A 12,511-nucleotide genomic window follows, 5' to 3' on the forward strand; every position below is an offset into this window, starting at 1 on the left:
CACCTGTTCAGAAGTAATTTATTTATTTATTTTTTTAATGCATTTAAGTCTATTCTGTTTACATTGTTTATCTGCGGGAGGCATTGTTGATTTAGATGGAAATTACATAATCTTGTTTACATCTTCTCATGCATATACATTCAAGGTAGACAGCTTTAATTGTTTATTCCTTGTTTTTTTAAGATACTTGTAGAATATTTTGTTTTTAGTGTTTACAGGAGAAAAGAAGATTATATTTCTCTCCCATATTGATAGACGGAATTAACTGATGTTTTGAATCTTCGAGTGGCGTTCTGGGTGTGAGGTGTGCCCAGGAGCTCTCGACACTACATGTAAACAAACACACGTCTATCAACAGGGATTTGATTTACGATTTGATTTGAGGTGATGGAAGAGTAAAGATGCCGTAGTGTGTGTATGATAGAATAGAACTTAAACACGTGAGTTAAGGAGAGTTTGGTTGCTTCTCCTACCATACTAAGGTAAGGTAGGGGAGGAGGGTGTATGGTAAGAATCATAGCTTTTACTGGATAAGAATAAAGCTGGTATACGTAACTGAGATACGCGTAACACAGACAAGCTTAGAAGAGATTATAACATTGAAGAATTGATTATCTCTGCTGGACAGGGATAAATCTGACACATAAATCAGGATAAGCGGGAGATAAATTCACGGTGTTTTGTTAGTTATTTGTGCTGGTGCAAGCTTTGGGTGGTGTTAATAGTGGATGCTGAACAATGTGTGATGTTATCCACCGAATTCGGGAGCCAGATGGACTCTCTCCTCCCGCCAGCCCGAGAGTGGGGGGGAGTCACCCTGTTGAGGGGTAGTGGGTAGTGAGTACACTGACCCATCACCTGTAATGAAGTGTTACACACCTGTTAAACACTGACTGCAAGATGGACGATGCAGGAAAACTATCAAGGGCGACAGAATTTTACCTTCGCTCGTAAAAGCTAAAGGTTAATCTATTCTAGCCATATGAAACCTAACCTAACCTAACCTGACCTGACCTGACATAATGTAATTTAATCTTACTTAGCCTAACCTGACCTAAAACCTAGCCCAGCTAAGCCCAATCTAACCTAAACTGACTTACTTGACAAAGGTATCTTTACTTAACGAAATCAAACCTAACCGAAACGAACCTAATCTAACCTAACCTAACCTCATCTCGTGGGAGCAGGTAAGAGTCTTGTATACCTTAATAGTTTTCCCCTATCGTCCACTTGACAGACACAACACCTGAGTCACACCTGAGTCATATGTCCGAAGGTTAAAAAATACCCAGGAGTTTTAATGTGTTATTTCGGGGTTTGACAGTTTGTACGATGCTCTGTGTGTGTGTTTGTGTGTGTGTGTGTGTGTGTGTGTGTGTGTGTGTGTGTGTGTGTGTGTGTGTGTGTGTTTGGTGTGTTTGGTGTGTTTGGTGTGTTTGGGAACTTGTGTTTGAATATATGTTGAAAAGAAAGACAATTATACTGTGTTTATTGGGTTAAGAATTAGTATTACAATAACTTTAAACACCTAAACTTAATTAGGTAAACTATCAGGTGTGTTGAACAGGTAAATTACCTCCCCAACACACCTGAGATTTTGTTTACATTTCCACGACACTAAGTAAACGCACTACAAACACCTCCTTCATATATAAACAAACACACACCTCCCCAAACACAGAACTGAACCAACTTTGAATCATCTTTGAACCACTGAATCCGAACCACTGAACCCGCATCACTGAATCTGAACCACTGAACCCGCATCACTGAATCTGAACCATTGAATCTCTGACAAGGTTTCTTTACACTATTTTTTACTTATAATTAATAATATTTATGAGTTAAATTTATTATTAAGCGGCTTGACACTATAATGTTATTTTTTCTTAATTGTCAAAGGTTTTATGAGAAAAATATTTGTTTTAAGATGTGAGTCAAGTCACAAAAGATCGTAAGATATATAGGTAAATAGTCCTCGTAAGTCAAGTTGTCCGGTTATTGTTACACTGAGTCTTAACCTTAATTATATTCCTTCATTAATTAACAGTTAGGAGATGAAGTTAATAATGATAATATTTTAGTAATGATTTTTTTAACATTAACTCCAACTGGTGTTAAGTTTATGTTTTAAGTTAAGGTAAGAGGCTTATTATACCATAACTTAAATGCTAATATTTGGGAAGCTTTAGGTTAACGTGAATTAGTTATGTAGAGTCGGTTGCATTTTCACCTGATACAGTTTTTGGTGCATTTTATGAGATGTGGCACTACTGTGGAAGGCTTATCTAGTATCCTTAATATGGCTACTATTGCAATGATACTTAGGGTCATACTGGGAGTTTTAATACGATGTAAACAAACACAGTGGTTCCATATATCATAACATGCGCCAGTTACTGTACCAGGTGTAAATGCAACCGACTGTACATTCTTACTTCTTCAATTACAAGAAATATTTATTGTACAAAACTTTGTGAAACTAGACGATGAAAATTTTGTGAGCACAGATGCAAAACTTTGTGAAACTAGACGATGAAAATTTTGTGAGCACAGATGCAGGAAGAGGAACCCATGGAATAATACTAAAACTAAGAGACTGTTATGTGCATGTGTTGCGGCTTTCACCAGCTGTTTAAGAGAGAAGATTAATGTACAATAATGAGCTCGTTGGCAACACTATTCAGAGGTTAGCGTCCAGGGTACACCTGAGATAACCTGAGTTGACCTGAAATACCTAAGATGACCTGCAGACATAACAGAAGAGCGTGTTTAGGGGCACTTCTGAGGTGTGAAGACCAAATGTGTGTGTTGACAGTATCCTCTGAAGTGAATAAGTATTGAGGTGCTGAGGTGAGGTGAGATGAGGTCATATCAACACCTATACTCTCAGATGACTATTAATCTACACCATCTATCCTGGAGTAGTATATACACATCAAACCTTATAAATGCTATCTGTACTCACGACAATCATAAGCTTGCGGGCAGCAGTAGCCTTCGGGAGGAGGTCTGGCTGTACAGTTCTCCTGCATCTCGTCGAGGGGTGACACACAATCCTGGATGGCACACACTAGGTCACTCTTCATGCAGTAACAGTGCTCGCAGGGGTCCTCAGAGGGAATAAGAGCCCCGTCAGCGTAGAAATCCCCTTTGTAGTAACAGCCAGAGTACCCAGGAGGTAAGGTTGTAGGAGGCAGGACCAAGGACCCATTACTATCCACCATAGGCTGTGTTGTGGTAGTCACTAGACCCTCTTCTACTCCGTCGTGATCTGTTGATAAGGTTAAAGTTAGAGAAATATTCACTTCCTTATCATGATCTAGTAATAGTAATAACCATAGAGAGATAAATAAGGCAACAGGTGTAAATAAGGTAACAGGTGTGAATAAGGCAACAGGTGTGAATAAGGTACAGGTGTGATTATATTACTTCTGATGATAATAATTAAAAAAAATCGATAATTATAGTAATAAAAATAAGTGTGGATATAATACTTTTTTATGATATGATAGTAATTGTAATACAGAGATTTAAAATAAAATATATATAAAATAGTATTACTTTCTTTAGTTATAGAAATTAATAAACAACATAATTTATATTAATAATATTAATGTATATACTTAATGTTTTTTATTACCTGATGATAATAAAATAAAATACAATAAAAAAAATATATATAATCACTTTCTTTCATTAAACAAGAAAAAAAAGCACCAGTAGGTATTTCGTTTTTTGTTTCAATTAAATGAAGAAATAAAACGGGGGAAGATTTTGTTTGATCTTCCATAACCAGAGGAGAACACAAGAACACCTGAGGCAGATATTAATTAATGAAAGAACACCTGAAGCAGATATTAATTACTGAAAGAACACCTGAGGCAGATATTAATTAATGAAAGAACACCTAAGGCAGATATTAATTAATGAAAGAACACCTGAGGCAGATATTAGTTAATGAAATAACACCTGAGGTAGATATTAATTAATGAAAGAACACCTGAAGCAGATATTAATTAATGAAAGAACACCTGAGGCAGATATTAATTAATGAAAGAACACCTAAGGCAGATATTTGTAGCTACAATATGTTAGTTATAGCGAATATCTAGTATATGTAGATTAATATGTAGTTTATATGTCGAATATTTACTACATCATGTGAAGTATTATATGTGACGAATATGTAGTGTATTATTTAGCATGTAGAAGAAGCAAGCGAGGGGTTAGGACCTGAACTGATGCCTGGGTGGACAGCTTCAGAGTAGTCGAAGTTAATCAGTTGAAGGAAATTCCAGAGAGCTGTGAGTGAGGAGCTGCTTGGCCTGCTGGGAGGGAGCGGTTCAGCGAGTGAGGCAAAGCTAGGAGACTGAGCTAGGAGTTGGCCGGGGCTAGGAAGAGACTCTCCAGCAGCTGAGGAAGAACTAGGAGGTAGAGCTAGGAGCAAGGAGATAAATAAACCACTCAGCTGAGTTTATGGGTAACTTAAACAATATTAATTTATTAAGCTGTTTCGACAAAGGAAATGATTTATTGGTTAAGGAAAAAAAACTTGAATAGAAAAAGAATTAATAAGGAATAATGAACCAGGATATTAGTAGTAAATAATAACAAAATAACAACACCATTTAACATTAACTACCACACACAGACAGACACACTTACCACAATCGTATTTCACAGGACAGCATACTCCTTCCTGAAAGATGGGTTCACAACCGGGTACCATAAGAATACACTCCTGCATCACACACGCTGTATGGTTCCTGATACAGTAACACAGCTCACAGGGTTTTCTTGGGTCTCCTGGTACCTGTAGGCGAAGAAGAAGGAGGAGGAGAAGAGATAAGAGTTAGGTTTAGTACGTCAAGATGAGCTCAAGTGGTATAGATTTCTTTTTACTGTGAATATGTTTACTGACTTACTGATATACTGAGGAAATTTTGGGGGGAGAGTGACAATAATTACTTTTGGAGGCTACCTGTAATAACTTTAGGTTAGGTTAGGTTAGGGGTCTTAAATGAAGCTGAACTCACCTGCACACCGTCGGGATAATAACTGCCTTCTATGGTACAGCCGTGTTCGTAGAAAGGCGCCAGGTCGGTGCCGGAGGAGGAGGAGGAGGAGGAGGAGGAAGTGATGAGGAGAGGGGAAGACGTGGTGCTGGTCGTAGTCATTTGCATCACCTGAAGGTTTACTGGCACTGTAGGGAGGAGAGAGAGAGAAACATGGCACTTTAAGTCATGGTATTACGAACTTTAAAGCGTTGGGTAAGGATATGGCATTTTTGAGCACGTGTATGGCATTTTATAAGGTAGGATATGGCATATTGATGGGAGACGTATATGGCAATTTTATGGGTTCAATATTTGCATTCTAGGTGGGCATGGCATTTTAGGGGGTGGGTATGGCAATTTAGGGGGGTGGTGGGTATGGCAATTTAGGTGTGGGTATGGCACTTTAGGGGTGGGTATGGCAATTTATGGAATACTATGGCAATCTAAGGGGTAGATATGGCATTTAAAAGAGACAGGCATTATATGGGATAAGGGAAGGAGGGTGAGGGGAAGGGGGGAGTGAGGGGAAAATGAAGGAGTGATGGAAAGGGGGGAGGTAAGCCTGAGGGAGATGGGAATGCGATCCCCTTGCGTCTTGGTAACCCTTAATTATGACCATTACCATCATCAAAAATTACCCCTAGATTATTACCAAACAACAATATTTTATGGTGTACATTTTCTGTCCCTTTACGAATATTTTACAAGGAGAGACTTGGGTAAACTTGATCTTTTGGTTCTATTTAGAAATATTCGCAAGACGTGATTAATAAAAATGATAAGTGATAGTGAGGGTTTGATGCTATTATTATTATTATTATTATTATTATTATTATTATTACTATTTTCATTCTTTCATTCTTTTTGTTTTAGACGTAACAGAACGTTCCAAGGGGTGAACTCTCATTACAAGAAAATAACGTTTAATTACATATAACAACAAGGGCGCCAGAGAGTTACAGTGCACCGTGAGAAACGAAAAATATACCCCACAACACATGAGAACCACAACACAGTTCCAGTAAAATATATCACCCGAAGCATAGATGATTCATGACACGAACCAATTTATCGAACCTCAAACTCCGAAACATTGAACCTTTACAATCCCCAAATTCCACGGACACCTAAAACGAGCATTGGCATCCCTTAAGGAGACATTCTGGGGCCTTAAGAGTTAGGTGCCATACAGGGTAACTAATAACTAATAACTTTTTTACAATGACACTACTTTTAAGAGAAAATCTGCCCCTTGTAAATGTCATACAGGATAACTTAGATATTTAATGACCTCTATATTGGCACTTAACCTTGGCACCTCTATACCAAAATGCACATAAACACACAAACACCATTGCTTATCGTTCCTGCAGGCAATGTGAACGAAGGTAAAGCCACAAGAGTCTTATAAATGAGACAAAATTCACCAAAGAGCGACGTGCTTGAGGGGAAAGTGATGAAGGGAGGCAGTGTTTCGCAGCCACAAAAATGTAAGAGTTTCCAGGTACAGAATAACTGATACATGACTCGCAATAGTTTGAGTAGAGAGAGAGTGTGCGTGTGTGTGTGTGTGTGTGTGTGTGTGTGTGTGTGTGAGTGTGTGTGTGTGTGTGTGTGTGTGTAACTTAACTGTATTTTTATATATATATTGATATGTATAGTAGTATGATTTATGTTATGTATAGTATATGACAGACTCTGATATAAGTGTAGAATGTGTCAGTCATTTCTCACCGCTCCGTGTATAAGCGCCGCCAGACACACCTTCCCACACTCACGTTAGCGGCTCTCCTTACCTGTGTGACACGTGGCTTCCGGTCCTACCTGAGCTACGGTTGATTTTTGGGGGGGGGCAGGAACAGTCACAGTAAAAGCGGGGTATTCATTTAATGTGTGTGTGTGTGTGTGTGTGTGTGTGTGTGTGTGTGTGTGTGTGTGTGTGTGTGTGTGTGTGTGTGTGTTCCTTCACCTGCACTTTAGCAGCCACGTATAATTATTATTTTTTTTTTCGTTTTCAAAGTTTCATTTTCTTCATAATGTGTTTACGTGTGGTGTCGTGTTTGTTTACGTGTGGTTGTTTATATTTGTTTACGTGTGGTATCATGTGATTGTTTCCGTGTGGTATCATGTGATTGTTTACGTGTGTTTAAGTATTGTGTCATATTATTTGTTTACATGTGGTTGTTTACATTTGTTTACGTGTTGTGTCATACGCTTGTTTACACCTGAGAAGCGTCGTCCACATCTTGATCTCTGTGAACATGGTAAAGTCAATGCAGTGTTTACAGATGCGTTTAGAAGCTGCGGCAGGTGTTTAGCTACAACAAAGCAGTCTTGTTTAGATGTGCTAGTGAGTGTTGCTATACTGTACCGTTCTGTGACACGTGTTCCGTTACATTCTCTCGTGTTCCTGTGTGGTGCGGCTCACCTTGAGGGCAGGTAATCACGGGGCAGCATTGATTAGGCTTCTTCTCCACCGTACAGTCCTGGCCAATGGGTTTACTGAACGGGCACACCTGTAATAATTCAAAGAGCAGGGGTTAATTAGTCCTATTTCACCTGTTGGCTGTTGTTATCACTACCTATTTACCTTCGCGATGATATTTAACCTTTTTGTAAATAGATTAGCTAAACTAATCTAGAATATTAATAATAGTACAAATAATAATAAAAGTTGATTCCGAAAAATATCCTTTACAACACCAAAATACAAAAAAAAAATACAATTATTTACTATCGGTGACTAAAAACCAGGTAAGCAGTATTATATGTACCAAAAAATATAAGGAAAACGCTATAAAGTTATCACAGGTAATGAGACTGTGATGAAATGCAGGAGGTACCAGTGACTCACCTTGAGGTAGCACATTAGCATAGAGTTGTGACAGGTGCAGTTGAGACAAGGTTCATTCGTTACTATTCTGTCTCCTTCATCGTAGTGTTGGAACTGGTAGAAGCAGCCTGGTCAGGAGAGAGAGAAAACGATGACTTGAGATGATGACTTGATGACTATGAGTTGATGATAGTTGATGACTATGAGTTGATGACAGTTGATGACAGAGTTGATGACTGAGTTGATGATTACAAGGGTCGATGACTACAAGAGTTGATGACTATAAGGGTTGATGACTACACATATCCCAACAAACAATGAGCGCCAAAAGGTCAGACGAAGTTGTTTACGCCAGACGAACACAACACGTCACATATGTATTATTTTTTCCCCCATTACACACAAACGAAGGGCCGGGGTCTTATTGGGACGTCTGCCTCTTATTCAACCATTGCACAGGTGAAGTGGAGACAGGTAGGTATAATTAACAGGTAACAAAAAAAGAAAAAAAGAAAAAAAGAAAAACGGGAAAAAAAGAAAAACGAAAAAAAATTAAAACGAAAAAAAAAGACGAAAGAAAAAAAAGAAAAAAAAATCCTAAACCACTTTTTTCCTATACTGAGTTTAACGTTGTTCCTTCACTTAATGAGGCTTAATGGTACACCTGACACCTTTATGACTTTGGTGTTACAGGTAAGGGAACAAGAAGACGTGAGCTGCATCAGTGGTCAGTGGCGGGAGGGAGGGAGGAAACTCAAGAAGGAGGGAAGGAAAGAAGGAGGTAGAGTGTTCAGTGAGGGAGGGAGGGAGGGAGGAAACTCTAGAAGGAGGGGGGGAAAGAAGGAGGTAGGGTGGGAAGGAAGAATGAGTTAAAAACTTTCTAGAATCATCAGAGTTATTTCACTTATAAACAGCCACTAACATAGAATCCAATACCTTATAAACACGAGAAAAAAAATCCAATCATATCTTTACACTTATACAATTCAATCATCTATACAATCAGGCAAAACTTCATCAAATTCCCTTTAACCTCAAGTCAATACCAATGAGACCCCCCCCCCACCACCACTTGTTTACAATCCAGAGGTGTTTAGTGGCTCTTAATCCAATCGTTTATAATCTGTGACATCTTGAAGAGAATTACTTAAAGGGATCAAGTCCCTTTTAGCTCAGCGTCTAAACCGTTTTGGATCCCGTTTCTAGTGTTTATAAATCCTCTTAGCGGGAGCTGTGGTGTTGTACTGACAGTGACTGAGTTGACCCCTCCGGCCCCTGCATAGTGTGAGAGAGAGAGAGCAAAACAACCCTACATATTATTATTATTGTTGTTCTCTCTCTCTCTCTCTCTCTCTCTCTCTCTCTCTGTTTTTTTAAAAGATTTTGTGTTTGTTTTTTGTTGTTTTTCCTTCTTGTGAGATGTGTTTGTACTTTTATCTGTCTTGTTGGATATGAATACAGACACATACATACATACATACATGCATACATACATCCATACATACATACATACATACATTTTCATCTCATTATCTTCTTCGTCTCCTCCTTCTACTTACTGGGGGGAGGGGTGATGCCCAGCTGTTAGTGTCAATGACTTCTGGTGTCAACAATACCCATGGTATGTTTGTGTGGAGGAGAAGTGTTTGTGGGGGGGTGTTTGAGTGTGTGTGTGTGTGTGTGTGTGTGTGTTAGCTGTTCACATATATACAGACACACACACTGTTAACATCTTCTTTAAGCGTATCTAGTTAAGGTACAACAACAACAACAACAACAACAACAACATAGCCAACAATAACACTGCTAATAACAATAACAACAATGGTCTATAGTCACGCCAGGTAAGGGAAGCTAATCAACAGGTGTGTGGTGGTGGTGGTGGTGCGGTGACTGCCAGGTATGTAAGGAGAGGAGGAGGAGGGGGAAGGAGAGGAGGAGGAAGGAGAGGAGAAGGAAGGAGAGGAGGAGGAAGAAGAAGGGGTAGCTAAGTGTCCTTGTTCTAAACCCAGACTGTGGTAAGAGTGGTGATGAGGGATGGTGATGTGTGTGGTGAGGGATGATAGTGATATGTGTGTGTGGTGAAGGGTGAGGGAGGGTGGTGGTAGTGGTGGTGAGGTAAAATGTGGATATATGGTGTGTTAGTATGGTGACAATAGTGTGTGTGTGTGTGTGTGTGTGTGAGAAATGAACTCTGTGATTGTAAGTATAGTGACAAAGAAACAATGAATACAATGATGATGATGATGGTGCAGTGAAGTAGATGATGATGATGATGATGATGATGATGATGATGATGATGATGACGATGACGAAGATGAACAATTAACATCTCGCTGTATCGCATCTCTGTGTACGTTTTCCATCTGTTATATACGTTTACCCTCACTTTATGTACGTACGTTCTCTCTACCTCTCGTGTACGTAATGGCAGGGAGGAACGACTCCTTAATATCGTTCTTATACAACATAGCGACTGACCAGAAACATAAACAAAGTCATAAGAAGCTAAAAGATCTTTATTTACGCTCCTAAATCCTCTATAAACGCCGTAACTCTGAGGGTAAAACAGAAGAGCATCGAAAGAACGTGTGTGTGGGACCTGATAGCCTCCGGGAACACAGTAAGAGAGATCCAACACTGTTATCATCATGTCACCATATAAAAGAAAACAGTTCAGGGTACTTATAGAACCAACCGGAACAAAAGAGAGAAAAATACGAGGGCTGTGTCGTATGTAATGTGTTGAATCCTGGGAAGAATATTTACATACTTTTTGTGGACTTATGGGTATAAAAAAAAAAGGTAGAGGTCCGTGTACAGCGTAACGTAAAGTGTGGTTCATGAGGCCAATGACCAGAGGTGTTCGTGAGACAAGGAATCCGGATTTTCAGCTTGGATTTTATGACAATGACAGAACGACCCACAATAACAAGACCATCGTCCTTAAACAATAACGAATACCAATATCATTACCTTAAAATTACACCTTTCTAGTCATTAAATCAAATTCATAAACAATTCACAAACAATCACAATATTTACCTTAAGATTTTAGTAAGATAAAAACAGTAACTCTTTAGCTTATAGAAGATGGGGACGAGAAGACAACTTGTTACATTAGTGGACGAGTGGTGGGGTGTAGGGGCTGGGGTGACTGTGTGGGGGTGGGGGAGGTGGGGAGTGACTGTGGGGTGGGGAGGGTTGGGGGGTGACTGTGGGGGGTGGGGAGGGTTGGGGGAGGCTGGGGGTGACTGTATGGGGTGGGGGAGGGTTGGGGAGGGCTGGGGGTGACTGTATGGGGGTGGGAGGGTTGGGAGCTGGCTGGGGGAGGGCTGGGGGTGACTGTATGGGGGTGGGGAGAGTTGGGGAGGGTTGGGGAGTGACTGTGTGGGGGTGGGGAGGGTTAGGGACGGTTAAGTAGTGACTGTGTGAGTTTGGAGAGGGCTGGGTTGGATTGGGGAGTGTTGGGAGTGTTGGGGAGTGATTGTGTGGGTGTGGGACAGAGTTCGGGCGTGAATAGGGAGGAAAGAACACAGGTAAAGTCCCTCACCTCCGTCAGTAGTCACCTCCAGATCCTGTGGTCCATTGTGACGAAACAGTGGTCCGATCATACCTGGGAAGGAGGATCTGACTGAGTATATACAGGTGTAGCAATCAATATCTATCTATATGTCAAAAATTTTCTTCATCTGTTATTTCTCTGCCTCATTCTTACTCTCTGTCTTCTCTATCTCATTATCTCTCTTATTCTATCTTTATCTCTGTCTCTCACCTGTCTTACCTCCTTTAGAAGAGTGGAAGAGCGCGGATAGATCTGTCTGCTGTTGCTGGAATACATCGCTGGTGAAGGGAGCTGCAAACAAAGAAAACGGTAGTCAGACTTAAACACAGACTAATGTATTCCTATTACACTTATCTTCTAATGATGTTTTATGGTTAAGACACATAGAACTTTAATAATAACATCGTAGGGTATTATATATATAGATTATAGATAAGTTATAGTAAGAATTAGTTGGAATATAATGATTCAATATTTAATAAACACAAAATTATGAATGTTAGTTGTTATATTGACGAGAGATAGAGAGAGAGAGAGAGAGAGAGAGAGAGAGAGAGAGAGAGAGAGACATCACCTTTTAGTAGAAACTGATACAGAAAAAAAAGTTACGACATAAACCAGGTGTCGCTTTAGGCTATGTCTGGGCCATGAACCACGCCTCTGGGCCATGAACCACGCCTTTGGGCCATGAACCACGCCTTCTGGGCCATGAACCACGCCTCTATCCATCTACTTATCGATTCATCTCTCTATCTATCGATGTATCTATCCCTGAACCTTCCTCTTTCCTGCTCTCCTTCTCTTTATTTATTTTTTCTCTCTGTCTATGTCTCTCTCACCCTCCTTCTCTCCCTCTGTCCCTTCCCCTCTTTCTTTCTCACCCTACTCCTTACCTTTTCTTCCTTCCCTTCCTACTCCTCCTCCTCCTTACCTCCTCTTCCTTCCTTCCCTTCCAATTTATCCTCGTCCTTACCTCTTCTTCCTTCCCTTCCTCCTCCTCGTCACTTCTTCCTCTTCCTCCTCCTCCTCCTTACCTCCCTTCCCTTCCCTTCC

The 12,511-nt window shown here is 40.0% G+C and overlaps 1 protein-coding gene across 1 annotated transcript in view; it reads right to left on the reverse strand.

Annotated features, from left to right (window-relative positions):
• The window catches only part of LOC121870214 (mucin-2-like), a 38,624-nt gene that overhangs the window by 22,831 nt on the left and 3,282 nt on the right, over positions 1 to 12,511 (reverse strand). Inside the window, 7 exon segments of the mRNA XM_042371990.1 lie at positions 2,969 to 3,274; positions 4,669 to 4,816; positions 5,040 to 5,206; positions 7,489 to 7,576; positions 7,915 to 8,021; positions 11,447 to 11,509; positions 11,678 to 11,749. Coding sequence (XP_042227924.1) covers positions 2,969 to 3,274; positions 4,669 to 4,816; positions 5,040 to 5,206; positions 7,489 to 7,576; positions 7,915 to 8,021; positions 11,447 to 11,509; positions 11,678 to 11,749 — 951 coding nt within the window.

The sequence above is a fragment of the Homarus americanus genome, unplaced genomic scaffold (assembly GCF_018991925.1).
Source record: "Homarus americanus isolate GMGI-L3 unplaced genomic scaffold, GMGI_Hamer_2.0 scaffold52687, whole genome shotgun sequence".
NCBI classification, from domain to species: Eukaryota; Metazoa; Arthropoda; class Malacostraca; order Decapoda; family Nephropidae; genus Homarus; species Homarus americanus.